At 41.4% G+C, this 25388-nt stretch overlaps 1 protein-coding gene across 1 annotated transcript; it reads right to left on the minus strand.

The window, feature by feature from the left end:
• Window positions 1–739: 739 nt before the first annotated feature.
• LOC107777392 (chaperone protein ClpB3, chloroplastic-like) lies at window positions 740–7980 on the minus strand. The gene is made up of 10 exons (XM_016597401.2): window positions 7377–7980; window positions 6575–6793; window positions 4898–5135; window positions 4423–4618; window positions 4211–4265; window positions 3970–4120; window positions 3404–3712; window positions 2627–2892; window positions 1537–2463; window positions 740–1365 (listed from the first exon to the last, which is right to left on the minus strand). Exons 1-10 carry the CDS (start codon window positions 7611–7613, stop codon window positions 1039–1041), a joined length of 2925 nt encoding a protein of 974 aa, XP_016452887.1. The 5' UTR covers window positions 7614–7980; the 3' UTR covers window positions 740–1038.
• Between the last annotated feature and the right edge of the window lie 17408 nt (window positions 7981–25388).

Here is a 25388-nt window from a genome sequence, read left to right on the forward strand (position 1 = left end):
AAACTCAAATATTTTCAATTTCCCTCCATTTCTCATTCACCATCTTTTAAGCTACATTTAAGTTAAAAAACCCAACACGAATATCACGGCCCTCTATTCGTCATGTGTAACTGTTCACCATGTTTCCCGAGGTCTTAGAACTCGTTTTGGGTTCGGGGAGCGTCGCTTTATTATGCCCGATGATGAACACATCGTTCACCTTTCATGGATCTCGATACGAAGGGCTCCCAGCCTCAGTTTCAATCTCGTGCGTTCATGCCCTTCTTCTGTTTTCTTCACCGAGAAATCGGCGTATGCATTATCCTCGATTTTACCTGCATACACATGCCTCAATGGTAGGTATAAATAAATACCTATTTTCCTTTAAAATAGAAAAGGTAGCTATGAGAAATAATATTTTGAAATTGTTTTGGATTATAATAAATAGGGTGTAATAGTTTGCTATAGAAGGTAAAATTTCCTAAAGTTATCCGAAGATTATTTTATATATAGAACAAATCAAAAATTGCATTTACTATTTTTTCCTAATCCCTTCAACTAAATGTTTTATCATTTATGCGAAATCTTATACTAAAAATTATTTCTCCTCATCCCTCCGACCAAACAACCTTTGAAGCTAAATGCTCAGCTCCCGAACTCATTAGCTATATCATCTTTCGCATTAGAAATGGCACGAGCAAGCAGCTGCATGTTATGATGGTACTAAGAACACAGTACATGCATACAAGATAAGAGAGAGTGACATGGTAACTTCCTCATTTGTTAATTCATCTTGAAATTAATACATAAAACCTCCTATTATCTCACTTTTGAGGTCACCTCCACTCTTTAGCTAAAGATTGCACAATGCACGGGTAAACCGCCCTCAAATTTCTTCAAGCTAAGATGTTATATAAAAGACAAAAACTCAATATTATTCAAGTAGATGTATTAGCTATTCAAAGCCGTGAAAGACCTATATCCAAAATCTATAATACAAGCAAGCAGATCGTAGTGTGCATCGTCTAGTTTCCGAGTGAAAGATTCTTATGCGCAGCCTCATAGTTTCCGAGAGAAAGCTTCTTCGTTCTCTGCTGGAGAATCTGAACCAGATCCTGATCTTCTAAACACTAGCTTTTGCTGGGGAAGTTGTCCATTGGAGAATGCTGTGACCTCAGTGTCTATTAAAACAGTGTCCTCATCCTTGAAATCTCCTCTTAAGATTCCTTTGGCCAATTCATTCTCAATATTCTGCTGGATCACCCGCTTCACTGGCCGTGCTCCATAGTTGGGATCATAACCAAGACTTCCAAGCAGTTGAATAGCAGCATCGCTCACTTGAATCTTCATTTTGCGATCAGCTAATCTCTGCTGTACTCTCTCAAGCTGCAAGAACCCAAAAAACTTGACTCATTAATATCCCATGGATTCATTCAGAAACAGCATCAATTACGTACTCTACTATGAGATTCAATCATCTTTTTTCAGCATTGGCAAGCCAAGTAAGTATGTGCAAACTGAAGCAATCATATTTCAAGATTTTAAAGAGTAGGTTACCTGTAATCGCACAATGCTACTGATCTGGTTGCGATCAAGAGGCTGGAATACTATATATTCATCAACCCGATTCATGAATTCAGGACGGAATACTGCACGCGCAGCCTCCATCACCCTTTGCTTTATAGTTTGATAAGTTGTTTCCTTCGGCAAATCGTCATCATCCGTATTGAGGATATATTGTGAACCAACATTCGATGTCATGATGATAACAGTATTGGTGAAACTCACAGTCCGTCCTTGTGAGTCAGTCACCCTACCATCATCCAAGATTTGGAGGAACACATTAAATACATCTGCATGGGCTTTTTCGATTTCATCAAACAATATGACCGCATATGGTCTCCTGCGAACAATCTCCGTCAACTGCCCTCCTTCCTCATACCCGACATAACCAGGTGGAGCTCCGATCAATCTTGAAACTGCATGCTTCTCCATGTATTCACTCATATCAATGCGCACAAGTGCTTCTTCAGTATTGAACAAATAGTTAGCAAGCGCCTTAGCTAGCTCCGTCTTTCCAACTCCAGTGGGACCCATGAACATAAAGCTGGCAATAGGACGATGAGGATCTGAAAGTCCAGCGCGCGAGCGCTGAATTGCCTCTGCTACGGCTCTTACTGCTGGATCTTGACCAACAACACGTTTGTGTAGCTCTTCCTCCAGATGCAGCAGCTTTTCCCGCTCTGACTGTTGTAACTTAGAAACCGGAATTCCAGTCCACTTACTGACAATCTCCGCAATATCATTCCCAGTAACTTCTTCTCTCAGCATCGATTTTCCAGACTTCATATACTCATCTAGTTCTTTTTCTGCAGCTGCAAGTTGACGCTGCAAGGAGTTTAGACTCCCATACTTCAGTTCGGCAGCACGGTTAAGATCATATTCCCGCTCTGCTTGCTGGATCTCCAGATTTACCCTGTCAATCTGTTTTCAAGAAGGTTAATCAAGCACCACCCTGAATCTAATTCATTTACAAACTGCTCGTACAGCTTATTCAATTGATGGATCAGAATATGAGTGCATTTCCAATCAAAAGCATAACAAGTAAAAGACGCACTTGCTACATAAAGAGACTTCAGTTGCATACCTCTTCCTTAACCGACTGTATGCGAGTCATGACAGTTTTTTCATGCTCCCACTGCTCAGTCAGCTCTGCTTGTTTCTCCTTTAAAAGAGACAATTCAGCCTCCAGGCGGTTTAACCGATCTTTTGATGCTTTATCTGTATCATTAGTTAGAGATAGCCTCTCCATCTCCAACTTTAAAACTGAACGATTGATCTCATCAAGGGCTGTAGGTTTTGAGGTAATCTCCATTTTCAGTTTTGCAGCTGCCTCATCAACTAGATCAATAGCTGCATTTTGAGAACATCAGCACTTTTAGCACCAATAGTAAGAACAAGAAGCACAAGTATATTGGACACCACATTTTTGCAGGTCAATTGCGTGCACTTGGTGTATGCTTATTGCAGCAAGGAAAATAAAGCTGCTCAAATTGTATCTGTTCCTATAGTATTTTCAAGAGGCTATGTTCAAATGTCGTTAATTGATGTAAAAGCTTTATTTTATTTTTTTAATTTGATATAAGGGCAGTATTTTACTCTTGAAATAAGTGATAATCAGTAGTTAGACAGGAAATAGGATTCAAAATCCACAGGCAGGACCAAAACCTGCATATTGCAAGTTAAATCATGCAAATTCAAAGACGTTCCCTTTCTCGTATAATTGAAATCAAAACTACACAATAAAGTTATTGGAGCTTCAATTTTCTAGGTACCATGCCATAATAAAGTAGTTATACTATTAAAGGGAATAACAGCTAGCTCTTAGGAGAGCAGTTTCTCAGAAGTCGGATCTAGTTCTCACCTTTGTCAGGTAGAAAGCGTCCACTAATATAACGGTCTGAGAGAACTGCAGCATCAACAAGTGCAGTGTCTGAAATGCGGACCCCATGATGCAGCTCATATCTTTCACGCAGTCCACGAAGTATAGAGATGGTATTTTCAACCGTAGGCTGGTCAACATAAACTTGCTGAAAACGACGCTCCAGGGCAGGATCTTTCTCAATATATTTACGGTATTCATCCAAGGTAGTTGCACCAATACATCGTAATTCTCCTCGACCAAGCATCGGTTTCAAGAGATTCCCAGCATCCATTGCACCATTAGTGGCACCTGAAATAACCAAATAATTTTGTTTAGATTTGGATGAGCTCCAAATACAGAACGAAGAAGTCATAAAGATCTCAATAATGTAGCACGATATATAGGCCATTCGACATGGGCTGATAGACATTCATGCTTCCACTACCACAATGGAAAATAGCAATACAAGGACTCAAGGGAAGGAGAAAGACAACAAATATTAATTTTCAATCACATAACATATGTAGTAGCATTTTTTCATCGGGTGACGTTTCCTGAGAACATACCTGCCCCAACAACAGTATGTATCTCATCAATGAAAAGGATGATCTGCCCTTCGGAGTCTGTCACTTCCTTAAGCACAGCCTTTAGTCTGTCTTCGAATTCGCCACGGTATTTTGCACCAGCTATCAGCGCACCCATATCAAGAGATATCAACTGCACAGAGGAACCAGATAGGTTAATAAATCAAGATATTTCCTTTCATGAGTTCAGGTGAATGCAAAAGCAGATTTCTTGATCACTAACCCGTCGATTCATTAAAGCTTGAGGTACATCTCCTTGCACAATTCTCTGCGCAAGCCTATCAAGCAGGAAGAGGAGAACGTAAGTTATAAGCAATGGCTGCAGTATTCTTGAAAGATATAGCAAATAAAGACCAACAGACCGTGTAAATCGGAGTTTTAAATCAGATGCTTAGATTCCCTCTTCTATGTATTCGGTAAGAAGTATAAACTTACCCTTCAGAGATTGCAGTTTTCCCAACTCCAGGCTCACCAATTAACACTGGGTTATTCTTTGTTCTCCTGGAGAGAATTTGTATGCATCTACGAATCTCATCATCTCTGCCTATAACTGGGTCAAGCTTTCCTGCTCTTGCCATTGCAGTTAGATCTTTTCCATATTTTTCTAGTGCTTCATACTTCCCCTCAGGATCTGCAAGAGTGTGTACACGAGATTTATTGTGGGAAATGGAAATGTACTGGGAAACTAGGATTGTAGTCAACTAAGAAGCTAATAGTGTAAACCCAGTCAAACCTTCGTATAAACATTCAGGACTACACTAGGAAGCAGCTCCATGTATCACATCCAAGGGAGAACACCCAAGTGTAATGGTCCATGAATGAGTTAACTACATTTTCTCTTACAATTACTACGAGTTTCACTTAAGCAATTAGTTGAAGTTCTCTGCTAATTGTGGAATGATCTCATTACCTTGATCAATAACATTTTGGCGCCCCCTTATGGATTGGATGGCATCTTTCAGTGTCTTCTGGGTAATCTGGAAATCAATAAACAATTGCTTCCCAAATCGTTTATCTTGTGCGAAGCCAAGCACCAAATGCTCAACTGACACAAAGGAATCATTGTACTCTTTCTTGAACTCTCTGGCTCTCTGTATCAGAGCTTCCAAATCCCGGCCTAACATAGAACCAGCTGACTCACCAAGAACCTGGCAAGATTTCAAAGCCAAGAAGAAAGATTCAGCTTGTTATTCGACTTCTATTAGAAGAGATCTCAAAAGACGTAAAGTAATATCTTAAAAGATTTAATTCGGGTGATTCGGCATCAATGGTTGTCGGGAACCTCCTCCAACATATTTGACCAATGATATGAAAAGTCAGTTGACCAAGCTACGATAGAATCTAATTTTAACTGCATATCACGAAGTAAATTTCCATACGTTCTACATCCATCAGAATCACATGGGTAAAGCTGTAAAACAACCGAGCTGAACAGAGTCCAAATTATTCTTTTTTGTAGGACGAAAAGGTAGAGATCCGAGGTTCTAGGTGTTCGAACTTAAGTCACAACAGTTAATAATTTAAAGTATTTAAAAAGTATTTAAGAAAATCGTGGTCAAAGAAAAACCTCTTTGACTATAATGCCACATAAAATAGAACAAAGGAAGTTGATATCACGCAAACTCATTTATAGCCAGTTAGGCTCCTTCTGTTAATTTTTCAACTAAATGGAAATAATCATTTTCCATTGAATCAATTAAGTTGGAGAAAAAATGAGGGCTCTTTTTTGGCTCCCGGGGCTTTGGTCCAGTGGTAAGAGCGCAATATGTGATGTATAGATTAGGCTCACGTCACAAAGTCAGACCCTGCAGCAGACATAAGTCTGGTATTTAAGTGGAAAAGGATAGAGGTGTAGATCCATTATCCATCAAGTTTCGAACCATGCACTAATGGCCCTCGAGAATTTCTTGGTTATAAGCTCTTCTAAGTTCGTCTCTTAAATGAGCAACGGTGAGGTCTCTAAGCTCATTTCTTTACATAATCGAGCTACAAAGAGAGCTCAACTCAGCTAGTCTAACAATTACGTAAGCTTTCTTCTCAAGCTTTTCGATTCATTTTAGCTCCAAAAGTAGGCAATGACACATTCAGAACATTTAGAGAGTGATAGGGGCAAGATAATTAAAAAGCAAAAAAGGGACGTCCTCCACTAACTTCATTTGATTCTTTTTTTACTTCTCCCCTGAATCCATTCTCTTTAGAATTAACACTAATTACAATAACAATGTGTCCCATACTGAATTGAGTTGGAAAAGAAATTAACGTGCACAAAGTATATCATTAACTAAAATTTTGCCATAAAAACCTAGCATGCTTGAAAACGGGCACGTAGAACTAAAAGGTTCTCAGTCTATTTAAGATAGAATGACTGCTATTAACATGACAATGGCAGCTTGTAAGAGCAAGACTCTGAGCTAAACTCTACATGGATGGCAAACGAAGAAGACGCAAAGCGACATATTCTGACACATTTCCACTTCAATCCTGAAAAGACTAATTGCTATTGATACTTATACATTAAATAATTTCTAAGCAGGAGTGGTGGACATGGCATATGATTAGCAGAATATTGAGTTGATCTAAAGCATACCTTTGGTTGGCGTTGAATAAATCTGTCGGTAGCCTCTAAAAGCCGGGTATTATCTACACCTGCCTTGGAGAATATACGACGAGCCAGTCCATTCTTCTGCTCCAACAGTGCCTTCATCAAGTGCTCAGTCTCTACTATTTGATGCTTGTTCTCCTTCGCTATTTCTGGCGATGAAACAATTGCTTGCCATGCCATTTCAGTAAATTCTTGCTGAGTAATCTGCCATCATGTAACCAATTAATTGGATCGAGTCCAGAATAATACTCAAATCAAACAATTACACCTCAATTCAAATCAGTCAAGGTCAGCTATATAATCCTTCATACCATTCCGCTTTATTTAGGTCCATTCCATTCCAAATCAAATAATTGCCTGTCTCAATTAAGGGTTCTGTAAATAGCCTTACATAGTTTAATCTCAACTGACTGGTATTGCTATATGAATCCTTTGCTTACAGCTCATTGATTCCAAGAGATTTTAGGGGGAATAGGTCTATATGGCTATATGGATATGTCGCACACATTTTCCAAACAAGTTTCTCACTCTTCATTCCCAAAAGGCCCAAACACACAACACACACACGCAGAGGCTCCCAGATAGAAAAAAGAGCAAACGCAAACAGCTCACATTCACATAAATTTAGTTCAAAACTCTAAACATATAGCTCATACCATAAGTGCCACTTTTTTCACACTTTGACATTACTTTGTATATAAAAAAATTAGTAGCTTTTAATCATCGAGGTAAAATTCAAAATAGAACTAGAAGTAAAAATGCACAAGTACAGGAATAAGTTGGTTACCTTTCCACTCGAAGCATCACAACGTACGGTAAACCTGGAGCTTTTGGACAGCTTCTCAGTTTTTCTAGTGAAGAACACATCTTTTCTCTTCAATTTCAACGAATTAAACTGCTTGGGAACTCGAGATTTGCCAGAGAAGTTCACCGACGGAGAAGAAAAAAGAGTTATTCGGCTTGAAGAATTGGAAGAAGAAGGAACGCAAAGTTGAACGCCGGAAATTGACGTCACTGTTGACATTATCGTTCAATTCCGGTAAACAAAATCTGCTGCACCGGTGATTTTATTCACTCAACGTCACGAGAAGACGAGAAGTTTGCAGTGGATAGGGGGAGTTTATGGTAATTAAGGAAAAAGTGAGGGACTTTGCGTGAGAATATAATAGAGTGGAGCCGTGGTAGGGAGCCGATGTCGAGTGTTCTCGTAGGTTCCAGCAACAAAATTATAAAAGAGAAGTATGTGGAGAGGACTGAAGTTTTGAAGCTAGAGCGTTCAGGAACGTGCGAGAGAGAGCGCGTCAGTTATGTTCATACACCTGGCACATTTGATGGTAATCCGGGGGGCCCACGGGTGACATGTAGGATCCAGTCATCAGCTTCTCCGTTCAACTACACTGTTCTAGTCTACCAATTTTTATATATGAATTTATGAAAAAAGAAGAAAAAGTGTACGGTGTACCAATTTCTAGTTTTATAAGAAATAAAAAATGCGATAATTTCTGAAAAAAGATTTTCTTGGAGAATTGTTTGTGAAAGAAATATTGACTGTGTACAGCTATTGTGATCAAGAGTTTAAGACAATTCTCCATCGTGATTAAAAAAGCTCTAACCCAACAAGTTCTCTTTTTTTAAAAGAAAGTTTTTCAGAATTTTTTAAAGATCTCCTCGGTCCAAACACTCTATTAAGAAATGGGATAAAATTGGAACTAATTAGAGTTAATTAGTGGTTGTGGAGAAAAAAAAAATTCATACGGGCTCTAATGAGGAAGAGAAAGTACAAAAATTTATCCGCATCCATCAACCTAATAAATACATGACACGTGTTTTTAAATTCAATTGTTATTCTAAACATTAGTTCATAACTTAATCACGATAATTTAGTATAATTTTTACTAGAGAGAAATGTTTGACCCACAATTAAGATTCAGGTTTAACCAATTATATTTAAGTAAAATAGAGTCGATCTTAACTAATATTAATATCTGAAAGACAAGATTATCAATTTTGTGGCAGATAGTATATATATTTAACCGAATGTCAATAGATGTGAGCAACACTAACAATATTCAATGATCCAAAAAGGTGGAAGATAACATTAAATAAGTAATAAATAACAATGAATGACATTTAAGTAAATAAGAACGTGTGAGTCACCCGAAAAGGGGTGGGATCTGTGAATATTCTTTCTGACAATGATGAATGATTGATGAGCCTTTGAACATTCAGGTTGTTCTTGGATCAAGTAGAAAGGTTAGACAGGAATCTTAGTAAAAAGGTTATTTTCGTATGCTTGCAATATGGCAAGATTTTCTCTATAAAGTCAATGTGTTTTCTTACAAGTGAATATCTTATGCCCCTTATCATTGTATCTCTTTCTATTTATAGGAAACATATTCCTAAAAACCCTAATAGTACAAGTACAGAGAATATCTACTTGAATATTCTCTTTTGTGTCATATCCTAAAGTTAGCCGTTATAACTTTGTCTAAGATGCTCGACCTCGACCTTGATATGCGATGACTTCTCGACCTTGATCTTCGCTGACTCTTCGACCGCATTGCTTCAAGGACCACTTCGACCTTGGGTGGATCTTTGTTGAAGTCGTAATGATGACACGTGGCAGTTTGTGAGTGCCTCATTTGTTAACATGGTTTGATCATATCAGAGATAATTTTTGACCCATACAGTTAGCCCATCCGCTTATTGAGGTTGTCCTCGCAGGTGAGCTTAATGAGCAGATAATGTTATTTTCGGTCGAACTTATAGAGTAAGCTGCAAGAGCCGTAAACATCGTGTCGAACAGGCAACGTGGCCCTCTGTGGGCCTCATATTTCAAATACATCAGGTTACATGGGCGATTTGTTGGAGTTATCATGTCCAAGGGTTAGAGTAACGTCATGACATTATGCATCAATATGATGCATATTCCCGATACGTTGCTTCGATTAGTGCGTGACCCTTGATTGGATCTGCTGTTTCGATTCCAGTGCCAATTATGACGAGTCATTTTCGGGTCTAGTTCCATGATCTCTATAAATAGAGGCTCTTGAACTTGAATTTGAAGTTTGTTTCTTCTAAATTTTCAGAGCACCAACCTTCTTCTCTGCATTTTTCTTCTCTGAACTTCCTTTCCTCATTTTGTTGTTCTTCTTTATCACTTTGCATCATGTCCAACTTACCCTCACATGCCGGAGAAGGGAGTCACATTGCTCCCTTGGCAGTTGTGTTTCCTTCCCATGGGGAGGGTGTTTCTACCATTGTTGAGGATGAAGCATTCCCGTTAGTGGAGGAAATAATCCACGTCAATCCCGACGTTAGGTCTGATCTCACCCGATCATCGGAAGTTGCACCTGAGATTTTCTTATCGATGATAACGCCTAAAGAATTGGCGGAACTCAAGTCCAAGTTCGGCCTTCCAAATCACGTCGAACTGATCCCGGTTGGTGGGGACGTGGTACAGGTTCATCACCCTGGATACTATGCTATGTACGCATATCCCTTTTTTATCGGCTATTCTTTCCCCCTCCTTCCATTGGTGGAGGAATTTTGCCATCATTACGGCGTCTGTCCTGCTCAGCTTGCGCCATACATCTACAAGATTATTCAAATGCTAACCAAATTTGCCGAGCTGGGCGGGGTCGAAAAGATGCTGCAGCACTTGGTATATCTCTTCGCCCTAGCTTTTATAGGGAAACAATGTTGAATCTTCGCCACCGCGGAGGCAAATGCTTGATAGTGAAGATGGATGATAAGGCCAGTCGCCAGTTCTGGCTCAATTTCTTCTACGTCGGGACCGGGGACGTGGTGGCAAACGCCGATGGCTTTCATGAGGCTTGGAATTACACGCGTAACTATCCAGTTTTTATTTGCATTCTTTTACTTGCTTCGGAATTAGTTGAAGGACTTTTCTTTTCTTGCAGCCAACAGTCAACCTCCCTTTCTAGTCACGCACATTTCTGACTGGGTCAATCAAATCCTCCCCCACTTCGTAGGAATCCACGACTGGTCGAGCTTCATCTAGAAGTTCAGACCGGCTCTTCCTTTGACATGTAACTTCTTCTATTTGGCCGTGGTCGTTTCATTTTCCGTTATATGCCATTTCGTTTTATTAACTTCAACGCTTGTCTTTATCCTAGGCAGGGGGTCTTCTCGAAGGAGCCGGGCACCGGTGTCATCCTTTCGGAGGAAGGCCGTTGCGCCTTTGGCTTCTGCCCCTATTACGACTATTGCCCCTTCTGTACCGGCCCCTCCCTTAGCTACCGCAGTCCAAGATCCTGCCTCTGTTCTGTCCGCTTCTTCCGCTCCTCAACTTTTTTCACTGATTGATGAGGACGACGATATCTCTCCTAAAGATGGTGGTCTAATGCCCCGTAAAAGGAGAGTCATAGATGCGAGAGGAAAAAGGCTGATAGTCGTCGACTTGAAGGAGGGCGACTTCGCTCTTCGAAAGACGACCGCATTGTATGTTGTATAAGGCACTGAGATGGACTCCGAGGACCCGCACCTAGAGGAGATGAGTGTGGATGCATCGGTACGTCCTGCGGGGAAGACGATCGAAGGAAAGATACCTAATGACGGTCTCGCCCTTCCAAGGCAAAAGGAGACTTCATCCTCTAGGGATGTAGTAGATGTCACCTCTTCTGGTGGTGACCGAGGGAAAATCGTTGCTGAGGAGGATGCCGGGTCTGATTCTGATATGGATCTGGACGAGTTGAGGATGATCGATGAGGGACTTACTCAACTCGAGGTGAGGTTGGAAGGGGGATCCTAGACTATTACGATCCCAATGGATCGTAATCTACTTATACATACCGAGGGAGTAGTCCCTGCCCTCGGTCCTCTTTGTTCTGAGATTGAGGGTACGACCCTCGAGACGATAAACGACAGTACTCTGTCAAATAACATTGTTGGTCTTGCTCTCAGGGTAAGTACGCCTATCGTTTGTTCTTTTCCTAATGCCTTAGTTTCTCTGTAAGTTCTAACACCTTTTCTTTTTTTCGTAGACGGTTATTATAGAGATTAAGAGTGCTCAATGGGAGAGGAGACGTAAAGAAATTTATGTGAAGCTAAAAGGCAAGTATACAACGTGCCTTAGAAAGTACCGGGAGCTCTGGTGTCGGCTTTGCGAAGGCGGTGATCACGTCCAAAGCACACCTCAAAAGAGATATGAAACGATCGTATACAATAATAGAAACCCAAGTAAGAGTCGGGGTCTAATCCACATGGAGCTAAGATAGGAGTTAGGGATATATATTTCAATTTGAGCAATTAGATTATCTAGTTTGCACTTCCACAACAAGGATTTCTTTTCTATTTCTAATGTTACTCTAATGATTGCAAAATAAAGAAAGAAGACTAGAGATAATTATTTTCAAGGTTTTTCCAAATGGATAAAAAGCCTAAGGGTATGACCATGACCTAGGTGTTTGCCTAATGGACTAAAGTCTTTAATGTTTTTTTTGTCGATTGGGGTATATTATGGCTCTCAACTCTAAATTACCCACTCAATACCTCTCGGTAAGAGAGTGGTTTTGTCCCATTTGGCTTTCTCAAGACCAAATGAGTATCACCCAAAATGGTTGATAAGAGCTCAAGTCGAATTATTACTATCTCTAGGTTAAACCCTTTAATTGGGTTAATCAATCTCTCAATTGACCCAATTCCTTGTTAGCCTAGTTATCCTAGACTAGGTCCCTCTTTCTCAAGTAGAGACAAAGTTAAATAGGCATGAATTAATGTTTGCAACCATTAATTCTACAATTAAAGCATGAACTAAGCTAAATAATCAATACCTAATTATAAACAAACATTAAATTAGATACCCATAAGGTTTACACACTAGGGTTGGGTCACAACCCTAGTAAAAGTCTAGCTACTCATAATGGGGTTTAAAAATAAGGAAGAAAAACTAATTAAACTCATAATGGAAGCTTAAAATAATTAAATCTATTGTAAATACACCAAAGCAATGGAAAACTTCCTAAAGTAGTAAAGAAAAACGGCTACAGCAACTTCAGAGGTTCAAACTTGACCTAATTTTGTGAAACTCGTCTATTTATATAAGGCTAAAAATCTCAGACAAAAATGCTCATCAGGAGGTTCTGCGGCCGCACAATTCCATGTGCAGTCCGCATATTTCTTCATCTGGCACGAACTGGAGTTCTACGGCCGCACTTTTCTAAACTGCAGTCGTGAGGTATTCTTCTACGGCCGCACATTTCTGGACTGCAGCCGCAAGGCAACTCTTCTGCGGTCTGCACAATTAGGACTGCGGCCGTAAAGCACTCTTCAGCGACTGCATAATTCTTGTGTTGTCCGCAATTCACAGAGGCTCCTGGACTTGGTCTTTTTCAATACTCTCTGATCTTCAACGCTTAGCCCAGCTTTGCGGCCGCACAATTCATATACGGTCCGCACTTTGCGCAAATGTATGCTAAATTCTTCCTCCTGGTTTGCGGCCGCCTATGGAATTCTGCGATTCGCAATTTCTTCTGCGGACCGCACATTTGTGCTTCTGTGCCCTTTATTTCCTTGTGCTTCGGATTACTCTTTTTTGAGTCGGATTTCATCTCGGGAGACCAACTTCCAGCATTCCTGCAATTTTGCACAATTTTATTAGTTTCGGGAACACAATTCAATGCTTTTAGACTAAAACAAAAGCTAAAAGGTGCTAATAAGCCATCAAAAACCCCACTTATCAGGCGGCAATGTGCGGGTCCTGAGGGAGGACTTAAAGAAGAGGGACGATGAGCTGATGTAGGATGTGGATAAATGTAGCATCCTTGAAGGGACGTTAAGGAGCAAAGAGGAGGAGCTCGAGCTTAGTAGGGGCGTAGAGACCCAATGCAGCGATCTAGCTGCGAGGTGAACTTGAAGAGTGCCAATTCAAGATAGAGGCTCTCAGTGGCGAGGTCGCCGAGAAGCAGTAGGAGCTCGATAAGGTGGAGTCTGCTCGGTCGGAGTCTCGAAAGAGGGTGGAGTTCCTTGAGTTGGCGAACCGAAACCTTCGTTCTAAACGAGAAAATGACATGTCGACTGTGAGAGCTAAGGAGGAACGGTTTGATGAGAGGATTGGGGAGTTAGAAAAAGAAACTTCCGATCTTTATGATCGAGTTGGAAAACGTTCTTGCACGAGCTTCTTTGTCTACTGCTTCTGGCTTCCCCAACGTTCCCTATGAACTTTATGAAGAATAGATTCATGCTGAGGCCCGACTGGATGTGCTTTGTGAGTTGCATGCGACGGGCTCCATTTCTGGGGTGGCTCTTGAGGATGCTCGGGTCAAGGCTCGCGAGGCTCGGATTGCTTATGTCTATGACCATGCTACGCCTCGCCCTGGCGAAGAAGATGAGAACGGGGAGGATGCTATGGATCATCTTAAGTATGATGCCTGGTATAATTCTATTTACCCTCAGGGCGAGGATGGAGATGGTGCTGACATTTTGGGCGGTGATGGTGTTGACGATCAGGGAGGCGATGTTGCTGAGGGTCAGACCAGTGAGGACGTCGTGGGTCGTGATGGCGATGGCCAATAGTAGTTTGTTTTTATCATTTTGTGTACTTTTGCTGGCGTCTCCAAGAGCCTTTGTAAAAAACCTTTGTCTATAAATATCAAAGTTGATTTTTGCTTTCGTTCGTGCCTTTCTTATTTGCTGTGATTTGTTTTTGTAATTGCGTGTTTTGCTCCTTCATATTTTTGTTGTCATCCTCTATTTGATCGTAGTCCTTGGGTTGAATAGCCATAGGTTGAATCATCCTTTTGTCTGTATAGATCGAGTATGTATCCTTAGTTGAGGATCGATCGGTTAAGTTTGAACTTGGTCAGATTTAGCCTCTCGTTTAGTATTTAGCCTTCCATTAAGATGTGGATGAGGGACGGTTGATGTTGTTTGAACTTGGTCGAACTTAACCTTTCATTAAGTCGCGACTGAGGGTCGATAGGTGTTATTCGAACTTGGTCAAAATTTTAACCTTTTGTTGAATCGCGGCCGAAGGACGATGGCTATTGTTCGAACTTGGTCGTACTTAACCTTTTATTAAATCGTGGCCGAGGGCCGATAGGTGTTGTTCAAATTTGGTCAAACTTAACCTTTTATTAAATCGCTGCCGAGGACCGATAGATGTTGTTCGAACTTGGTCGAACTTAACCTTTTATTAACTCGCGGCCAAGGGCCGATAGGTGTTGTTTGAACTTGGTTGAACTTATCCTTTTATTAACTCGCGGCTGAGGGACGATAGGTATTGTTCGAACTTGGTCGAACTTATCCTTTTATTAAATCGCGGCCGAGGGCCGATAAGTGTTGTTCGATCTTGGTCGAACTTAACCTTATGTTAAATCGCGGCCGAGGGCCGACAGGTGTTGTTCGAACTTAGTCGAACTTAACCTTATGTTAACTCGCGGTCGAGGGCTAATAGGTGTTGTTCGAACTTGGTCAAACTTAACCTTTTGTTAAGGTGATTTTGATAAACATAAATTTCTATTACTTTGACGTTGTTGCTCTGATTCCATAATTGGAGAAAGTTACAAACTTTGGGCATTGGCTGGCGTCCCAGTCCCTGCCTATCTAGTCCTTTCGTTGTCCGACTTGGAGAGTATTGAGGAGGTGGGCAATGAAAGAGAAACCAGTTCTTTCTTCGCATACTTCAACTCGAAGTGTTCCTTTTGTCGCCTCGTTAAAAATCTTCTTGAGAAAACCCTAATGGGACAAAACTCAATTGATGGAAAAAGAGTACGACTTGGGGGCGCTTCTTCCTTTAGAAGTTGAAGTATTTGAGTTGGCTGATATTTCAATTGTTTGGTAATTGTTTTCCTTCCATTGTCTCTAGTTGAAATGAACCCTTGTTTGCTTTGGCTGTAATTTTGTATGGGTCGTCCCAGTTTGTTCCCAGTTTGCCTTCTTGTGGATCTCTGCTTTCTTGGATTTTGGCTTTGAGTACGGAGTTCCCTGACTTTGAGCGACCGAACCTTTGCCTTCTTGTTGTAGTAATGTTTCGCTTGCTGATTTTGGGCTACCATTCTTATGTACGCCATATCTCTTCGTTCGTCGATCTCATCGAGCTTTTGCCTTCTACTCTCGTCATTGCTAGTTCCGCTTTCGTGGGAGCACCTTAGGCTGGGCTCTCCTACTTCTACTAGTATGACTGCTTCGGTTCCGTAGGCTAGAGTGTAGGGCGTCTCTCCTGTGCTTGTCTTCGGGGTGGTTCTATACACCCACAATACTTCTGGGAGTATTTCCGGCCACAGTCCCTTGGAGTCTTCGAGCTTTTTTTTCATGATGTTTAATATGGATTTGTTGGAGGATTCTGCCTGCCCGTTACCCGCTGGTTGATACGGGGTTGAAAGTATCCTCTTAATATGCCATTTCTCGAAGAATTCAACGGTTTTCTTTCCCGTAAACTAGGGTCCGTTGTCGCAGATGATCTCTTTAGGTAGGCCGAATCGACAGATGATGTTTTTCCATATGAAGGTGATTACCTATTGTTACCGTATCTGGGCGAACGCTCCTGCTTCCACCCATTTAGAGAAATAGTTAGTTAAAACCAAAACAAATCGTATATTACCTCGCCCCGCTGGGAGGGGGCCCATGATGTCCATTCCCCACTTGATGAACGACCATGGAGTGGTGACTGGGTGGAGATGCTCGCCTGCTTGGTGAATTATTAGGGCATATTTTTGACATTGTTCGCATTTCTTCACAAACACCGAGGCGTCTTTTTTCATGGTAGGCCAAAAGTATCTTGTATGTATGAGACACCTAACAAGCACTTGATCGCCCGAATGAGCGTTGCAATGGCCTTCATGGAAGACGCTCTGGGTTTGGTTTGGGCCCAGACATTTTTCGAGAGGGCCACCGTATGTCCTATTGTATAGGTCGCTATGAAGGAGGTTGTATCTGGCTGGCTGCATTCTTAGGTGTTTGGCTTCTTTTTTGTCATTTGGGAGTGTGCCGTCCTGCAAGTAGGCGATAATACGATTGCGCCAATCCCAAGTTAAACTTACAGATCTTACCTCGATTTGGTCTAGCGACGAGTTTAGGAGGTGGACTAAACTTTTATCCCCAGTCGTGATGCTTTTGGTGGCTGCGGCCAATTTGGCAAGGCCGTTCGCTTCGACATTCTGAGCACGCGGGATCTGGTCGAGATGACATTCGTCGAACTTGGGCAGCAACTTACAGATCTCGGTATGATATGTTTGCAACTATTGTTCTTTGATTTGGAAAGTCCCTGTGACTTGGTTGACTACAAGTTGTGAATCACAACGGAGCTTCAACCACTTCGCCCTATACTTGAGTGCTAGCCTTAATCCTGCAATTACAGCATCATACTCGGCCTTATTGTTAGTCATGTCTGGCCATCTTATGGACTGGCAAATTACTTCGCCGGTAGGGACCTCGAGTACGAGTCCCAGTCCGGATCCAGAAGCGTTGGACGCACCTTCGGTGTATAGGACCCAGAGGTCTTGTGTTTGGAGAGAAGCTTGGATGGCTTCCTTCTCGACCTCAGGCATTATCTTTGCGCTGAAGTCTGCGACAAAGTCGGCGAGCACTTGCGACTTTATCGTTGTTCGTGGCTGATATGTGATATCATTCTCGCTTAGCTCGATAGCCTATTTGGCCAGCCTCCTCGATAATTTGGGTTTATGTAAAGTGCTTCTCAAAGGAAAGGTGGTAACGATCGAGATAAGGTGTCACTAAAAATAGGGTCTAAGCTTTCGTGAAGCTATGACTAGTGCTAGGACTAGCTTCTCGAGGTGTGGGTACCTCGTTTCGGCGTCGACGAGTGTTTTGCTAATGTAATAAATGGGAGATTGCATAACTTTACTTACTTGGATCAAGACTGCACTTACTGCCACTTCGGAGACGGCGAGGTAAACAAGCAAATGTTCTCCGGGATCGGGCTTCGAGAGCAGGGATGGTGATGACAGATACGCCTTTAGCTCTCGCAGAGCTTGTACTCACTCAGGTGTCCACTCAAGGCCGTTATCCTTTTTTACTACGCCGAGAAACCTGTGACATCTGTCGGAAGACCGCGAGATAAATCTTGATAAGGCGGCGATTCGACCAGTCAACCTTTGGACTTGCTTCTTAATAGTCAGTTGCTCTGGTATCCCTTCGATGGCTTTGATTTGGTCTGGGTTGACTTTGATCCCCTGTTGTGACACTAAGGATCCCGAAAACTTCCCCGAGGCTACACCAAACGCGCACTTCTCTCGGTTTAGTTTCATTCTGTACCGTCTTAGTATGTCGAAAACCTCTTTCAAATGGTCGATATGGTCCTCCGCCCTTACGAATTTGACCAGCATGTCGTCGATATATACCTCTATGGTCTTGCCAAGCTGATCTTTGAACATTTTTGTGACCAATCTTTGATAGGTAGCTCATGTGTTCTTCAGCCCGAATGGCATGATCCTATAACAATATGTTCATCGGTAGGTGATGAATGTGGTTTTCTCCTGGTTCTCTTCTTCCATAAGTATCTGGTTATAGCCCGAGTATGCGTCCAGAAAACTCAGCAGTTCGTGCCCGGCTGTCGCGTTGATGAGTTGGTCGATATGTAGTAATGGGAACGAATCCTTCGGGCATGCTTTGTTTAAGTCTGTGAAGTCTACACACATCCTACACTTCCCATTTTTCTTTTTGACCATCACTACGTTGGCGATCCACTTGGGGTATTTCGACTCCCTGATAAAGCCATTTTCTAATAGCTTCTCCACCTCCTCGTGGACGGAATCGTTGATGACGAGGTTGAATTTTTGTTTGACCTGCCTTACCGGGGAGTAGAACGAATCGACGTTTAATTTGTGTGTGGCGATATCCTTAGGGATGCCTGACATATCTACATGGCTGAAGGCAAATAATTCCGCATTAGTTATTAGGAATTGACTAAATTTACCTGGTTCTCAGAGTTTGCAGCCGATGTAGGCCTTTTTGCTGGATTGGTTTGGGTCTAATTGAATGGGGTCGAGATCCTCTATAGTTGAGTTCGTGGCTTCAACCGTTTTGGAATCCATGATGACGTCCGTGGTCTCTTCTTGTGTCGACCTCGACCTTGTTGATTGCTATGCCTCTTTTTCCTTGTCTTTCTTCAGTTGGGTCGTTGACGAGCGCAAAACCGGCGTATAAACTTAGGCTCGCTAATCAAAGATAGTATAGTATTAAATCGTCTCCACAGAGATTGGTTTCAATAATGTTCTATTAATTCTTCAGCTTAACACTATCCAGGATAATCAATCTTTTGATTTATTTTCTTATTGACTACAAATAAACTGCGATTATTAGCTGTAAGAAACTGATGATACCCGAATGATTAGTAAAAATAAAGGAATATGGATGAGAGAGGCAAGGGTGATGACAAGATATGTGATCAACTATTGTTTCAGGTAACTCTATGCTAAAGTCACTCTTAGCTTCTATTGATTCTCTCGATTTCAACAGATGATTGGGCTACTTCAAAGATTTCAAATCTTATTCTGAATGAATTTGATTCCCTTAGATAGCCCAATAGAAGGACCTATGAATGTATGCATAAAAATAGTGAATGAATGATCCTTCGGAGAACACCTCTCGATTATTCTCCTGAACTAGGTAAATCAATAACTCCTTAAGCTCTTTCGATTACCTAGAAGAGGCGTAAAATCAACCCAATTAAGATAACACAAAGCTAATAGCAGTAAACTTCTCTTTCGATTAAAGTAAGACTACAATAAACCTTGCAATTCAATTAAGAACTCATTCAGGAAAGTCGGGCAATTAACATAGAGTAAAACCCAAAACATTGATTAATTTACAACATTCGTCAACAACCCTAAGGAGAATTACTCCATAACGAAAAAATTATTCAAAACGAGAGTACTAGAAGAACAAGAAGATATTACAATTCCCAAATTCCACCCAAACTTTCGTATTGAGTGAATTTGATCAAGTATCTCGATTTCCTGTCGCTTCCGTCTTCTTCTCTCTCAAAAGTTCCTTCTAAAAATAAAAAATCCCCTCTTTTTAGACGAGTTGGGCTTTATATAGGTCAAGGAAAGTCTCCCCCGGAATTATAATTTTAGCCCTGCAAAATATTTCCTCGGAGGGACGTGCGTGGCCGCACAACTAGGCAAGTGACCGCGCATCTAGCCGCGCATATTTGAAAGTTTCTACTTGACTTGCGTGGCCCGGTGCGCGGTCAGTGCACGGCCGCGCACCTGGGCCATTTTCTGCTCTTGTTTTATTTCTTCTTTTTAAGTGCGCGAACCTCCGTTGATCCTCGAACGAGCTCCCAATGTACTCCATAATCTTTTACTTGGCCCCAACATTCCATATTAGCTCAAAACGATTCCTAACCCTATTGTAACCCGAAATTTCTCCTGCAAAGCATAAAGCAATTAGTTAGAGCAATTTACTACCATTTAGCACTCAAACATCAGTAAAGTGCAGCAAATTAGAATGAAAATAGTGGCCAAAATACATAGTTATAACCTACCATCAACACCCCACACTTGAACCATTGCTCGTCCTCGAGCAATCAAACCACACTTTACATAAATGCAACCTCACTAAGCGACTTCCCTCACTCATTATACCAAGAATATTTAAAATAGATTAAGCACAATAGTGTAACATCTTCACCTCAAAAATTGACTCCCAAGCACCACGTATTATTCACAACTTACTCACTTACTCTAACATAGAGATCAAGACTTACCTTTCCTTCGTGAAACAAGTTCCCTCACACAACAAAAGAGAGTAGTTCCACATAAATGAAATTCAAGAACAATTAGGAACTCAAGATAGAAAAAATTCACTCACTCTCAGAAACGACATTCATGTGCCACAAAAGATGCACCATAGGCTTGCCCGTAGTATACTACTCTACTAATTGAGCTCATTCAGTCAAGGATCAAGTAGGACTTTTAACTAGTTGTAATGTAGGCTGCGGGAGGGGTAGGATACATTTAGATATAAGAGTGACTACACCTCCCTAAGCACTTTAATACATACACTTTAACAGTTGAAACCCTACACTTATATCACACCATACTCCACCTTTACATCAACATGTATTAACTCCCACTATTTAAGCACATTTGCATCAAGAGTCACCACTAGTTTTTCAACTATACAACTCTCCTTTTTTTTTCCAGTTCAGGTGACCTTTCCTTTTTCAAAATATTGCACCTTTCTCCTTGTTTCAATAGTTCCACTCAAAAGCCAACCTAACCACCCCACACTTTAACTTTTACACAGTTCGTCATAATTTTACGTGCTCATGGGAGGTGAAAGGTTCAAATAGATGGTTGATTCCAACAAAAAGGTAAGGCTTATAATGTGGTTGCCAATAAAATAGGATTACAGGCTCAAAGGGGTTAACTAAGATACATAACAATTAGGTGGTAAAAGTATATTACTGGCTCAACAAAAAAATGCCTATATCACTTTCAAGACTGAACAAGACTATTATTTCGCTTTGCAGACACACGGGACAAGTTCTATACATCAAATGCAGTGCACAGAATCATACGAAAAAACTCACACACACATGGCACATACTCACTCAGGATCGGACTGTCAAGACACTCTAGTCAAAGCAGTTAAGCAACAAACAATTTAAGGCACTTATACAAAAGTCAAAAACCTGAGCCTAAGCGTCACACTAAAGCACTCACTATTCTCAAGGCGTAACGAAATCAAGAGACCTTGTTTTCATTCCAACTCATAGCACAAGGGTTCCCATTTCTAAAAAAAACTAAACTAACTACACCCGATTCAAATGAAATTCTTGGAAAAGAACTGCGGCACAAAGAAAAACCAAGGGGGAATTACTACACTAACTACACAAGAAAATCTTTTTGCAAGATTTTTTTTTCTTTCGACTTTAATCCCTCAAGAAACCCGTCGAATGATATCCATCGTCGGAAAAATTCAAAATTTTTAAATATGTTTTTTTCTTTTCAAACTAACAAGACTCAACTAACCAAAAAAACAAAAACTAATATATATTACTACATACATACAAGATATATACAACATATCCCCACCCCACACTTTAATATGGTGGCATGTCCCCATGTCACACAAATAAAAATATAAGGCAAAGAAAACTTTCCTGATAGAGTCAGTCCGTGTCGGAGACAGTGCCGGGATCCAGATGGCAAGCCCAGCCAAGCACACGCAACCATGCCATGATCTTTCGCTCAGACTTGGCATTTTGGGTAGCAAGGGCATCCACTCGAGCTCCCAAATCTGTGACAGAAGTACGCATCCCCGCCATTTCCTGCTCTAAGGCGCTCATTCTTGTATCCCATCTGACGACTGAGGTTCCCTCAACAACCTGCTCATGCGAGGGTAAAACAGCCACATCCTCAGCTTGCACTTTGTTACCCTCTTCTGGTGCATCAGACTCATCACTATTCGCCTCAACAGGTCCAACAGGGTCCTTCCCAATTATTAATTTATCAGCCCGAAACTTTTGTTCCCTTTTCACTTTCCCATCCAAGTCCATGTATTCCGGTACACGTGCCTGACGGCACAACCTTGTGATTAAAGATGGAAAGAAGAACCCATACCTTTGCACAGGACAACGAATGAACATCTCACCATAAATAACCTTAGCCACATCGAAATCGCGACCATTTAGAAAATACCAGATCAGTGCAGCACGGGGACCATTTACCTCAGCGGTATTGGAGGAAGGCAGCAGGCGGCTATTTATGATGTGGAGCCAACACTTCCCTTCAAAGGTCAGCTACGCCGAATGAAACTTCTGCCCCGGCGTAAGCCACACTACCTCCTTGTTGGGCACACAAATTGTTCTGAAGAACAATTGCCACATGGGTGGTTCTCTGCTATATGTGTCATAGTAGTCTTCTGCATCAAGATTTTCCCCAAACAGTGGCAACTGATAGGCCCTCCGAATGGCCTCTATAGACGCGTCCACATCCTTCTTTCAAACCGTGCAGACGTGGTTAACATGTTCCGAGCAGTTTGCATAAAACTCCCGAACAACCATTAAATTTGCTTCGTCTGGTTCTTCAAAAAACATCCCCAGTCCTCGCCGGACCAATTCACGATACATATTTGGGCAGTCATTTTGGAGGGACCCCATATCAATTCCCATCTCCGGTATAGGTTTCTTGAGTGAATTTTTACAGAAGCGATCCTGGGCGGCACTGGATACGAACTTGTTACTATCAAACGGGCGAGCATTAGCAGAAACTCGCGGCAGGGACGAGCCAGCTTGACCACTGGAGGAAGCACTTGTGGCTCTTCGTTTCTTGGATAGTGTCATACCTGAAACAAACACCAACATCAGCTAAAAACACGATATATGACCTAAGAGTGGCTACTCAGACTTCACCAGCACACTTGGTCACGAAATTAGATTCTCAAGTTCATTGGGGCATTTAAACAAACACCTGATGTGCCCAGTTCACCCAAGCTCCCAATCAATAAATCTTTAGCCCCAAATTTGACAAAAAAAATCCACCAATGTCACAACCAACCCATCATGGTGAAATTTAACTAGTACTCCAACACAAAAAAGGTATAACTAAACAGCGAGAGAAAAAAAAAGAAACAAAAAAAAACTAACAAAAATCTACTAGGCTAAGAAAAGAAAATAAATAAAATCAAGAGGGGAAAACATCTCACTTACCTGAGGGGAGCTTGTGAGGCTTTGGGTTGAGGAGAAGAAGGAGTAACATACTTCAATTGATGGTGGGGGTCTATGTAGGAAAGAGATGAGAGAAGAAGGTTGGGTAAGGGTTCTTTAGAAGAAGGGAAAAGGGGGGGTGGGGGTGGGGGGATTTGAGATTGGGGGGTTTTTAGAAGGGGGGTCGAATTTTGTGAAAGAAAGAAAAGGTGGGGCGGACGGTTTAAACAAGAACGAAAAAATAAATAAAAAATAAAATAAAAAAAAATTTATCTGTGCGCGGATGCGCACGTGTGACAGTGAGGGGCCAAAAATGCACGGCTAGGTGCGCGGTCGCACATGTTTGGCAGTGAGGGCCCGAAAGTGCGCGGTCAATGCGCGGCCGCGCACGTTTGCATTTTTTTTTCCCGATTAATACCTACCATGTCATAGTACAAACTAACTTCTATCTATTATATGCTGTGAACAAATGTGAAGTAGAAAGAAAAGAAAAATCTAACTAGCAGAAAGGTCAGAGGTAATTCTGAGTTATAGTCGTCACCTTGACTCAACCGGGCATCCTCAGTTGATTTTGATGCTCGAGGATTGATGTGCAAATCCTAACTTCTATCTATTCTAAAAGACCGCGACTGTCATCCCTTTGGACACATTTGGTAGGGTCATCCTTACCCTGTTGAATAGGGCAAGGAAGTCCCTCAGTCCCTCTCCCAAGGACTGCTTGATGGCGAAGATGTCGTTTACTCTTGTTTCGGCTTTCTTGGCACGGCATGCGCCGTTACTAATTTATCGTCCATTTCTTCGAAGGTTTCTATAGAATGGGCTGGTAACTGTGAATACATGTTAATGCTCCTCCCGTGAGGGTTTCGCCAAATTTCTTCAGCAAAATAGAGGATACTTGTTCCTGGTGAGGTCGTTGCCCTTTACGACGGTGACGTAATGAGTCACGTGATCTTTGGGGTCAGTCGTTCCGTCGTATATCCTGAGATATGACGGCATTTTGAAGGTCTTTGGTATGGCATGTAGGGTTGCTTCCTTATTGTACGGTTGTTCTACGAATCTACTGGCGTCCCTCTTTGGAAGTAGCTTAGGGGCACTCGGTATCTTGTCGACTCGTTCTTGGTGTTCTTTTATTTGATCTCTGAGCATTTTATTTTCATTCTCCATTTCTTCCATCCTCTTTAGAACGACGGCGAGGACGATGTCACCTGCATTGTTAGCAATATTGTGAGTTATATCTAGTGTTGGTTGGTCGGCATGCTCGTCTGCTCGTTGCATTGTATGGGCTCTTGCAGTTTCTATGATCGTGCATGGAGCAGGTTTGTTGAGCACGCTTACTAGCGTATCGGTCCGCCATGCTTTGATGAGCTTTTTCATGACCAGTGGCGTACCCTCTCCTGTGGACGTAGAGGCCACTTTTTCATTTGGTTTTGTTATGCTGCAATGGTGGGGAGGCAACCTCTCGCGCCTGGGGGAGGTAATGGGTGTCACGTCATCGCCTATCGTTTCGCAACTCTCGTTAATAACGTTCATGAGGTTGCCAGGGAAGTCACCTATCACTTGAGTCCTATCTCCTTAGTTACCTGCCATGTAGGTTTCCGTATGTGCAAAGAAAGAGAAAGATCTTGTGGTTTGTTAGGTTCATGACTCACGTGAGTTGTAGATCTAAAGGAAACTAAAATTCTAGCTAAAAAATCCCCACATACGACGTCAAACTATTTGATCCAAAATTTAGATCCGGGTTCAACCAATTATGTTTAAGTAAAATCGAGTCAATCTTAGCTAATATTAATATACGAAAGACAAGATTATCGATTTTGTGGTAGATAGTATATATATTTTAACCGAATGGAAATAAATATGAGCAACACTAACAATATTCAATAATCCAAAAAGGTGGAAGATAGCATTAAATAGTACTAAATAACAATGAATGTCATTAAGTAAATAAGAACGTGTGAGTCACTCTGTGGATATTCTTTGGACAATGATGAATGATTGATGAGCCTTTGAACATTTAGGTTGTTCTTGGATCAAGTGGAAAAGTTACAAAATTTTTAGTAAAAAGGTTATTTTTGTATGCTTGCAATATGGCCAGATTTCCTCTCTATAAAGTCAATATGTTTTCTACTTTTCTTACAAGTGAATATCTTATCTCCCCCTATC

Source organism: Nicotiana tabacum, chromosome 17, assembly GCF_000715075.1.
Source record: "Nicotiana tabacum cultivar K326 chromosome 17, ASM71507v2, whole genome shotgun sequence".
In the NCBI taxonomy this organism is placed as follows: domain Eukaryota; kingdom Viridiplantae; phylum Streptophyta; class Magnoliopsida; order Solanales; family Solanaceae; genus Nicotiana; species Nicotiana tabacum.

Excerpts from the sequence above, each read along its gene's own strand:
- LOC107777392 (XM_016597401.2), bottom strand. The coding sequence starts at position 7,613 with ATGTCAACAGTGACGTCAATTTCCGGCGTTCAACTTTGCGTTCCTTCT. Across the intron at positions 4,121-4,210 it reads AAGCTTTAATGAATCGACGG|TTGATATCTCTTGATATGGG; the intron begins GTTAGTGATCAA and ends TCCTCTGTGCAG. Across the intron at positions 3,713-3,969 it reads ACATACTGTTGTTGGGGCAG|GTGCCACTAATGGTGCAATG; the intron begins GTATGTTCTCAG and ends TGGTTATTTCAG.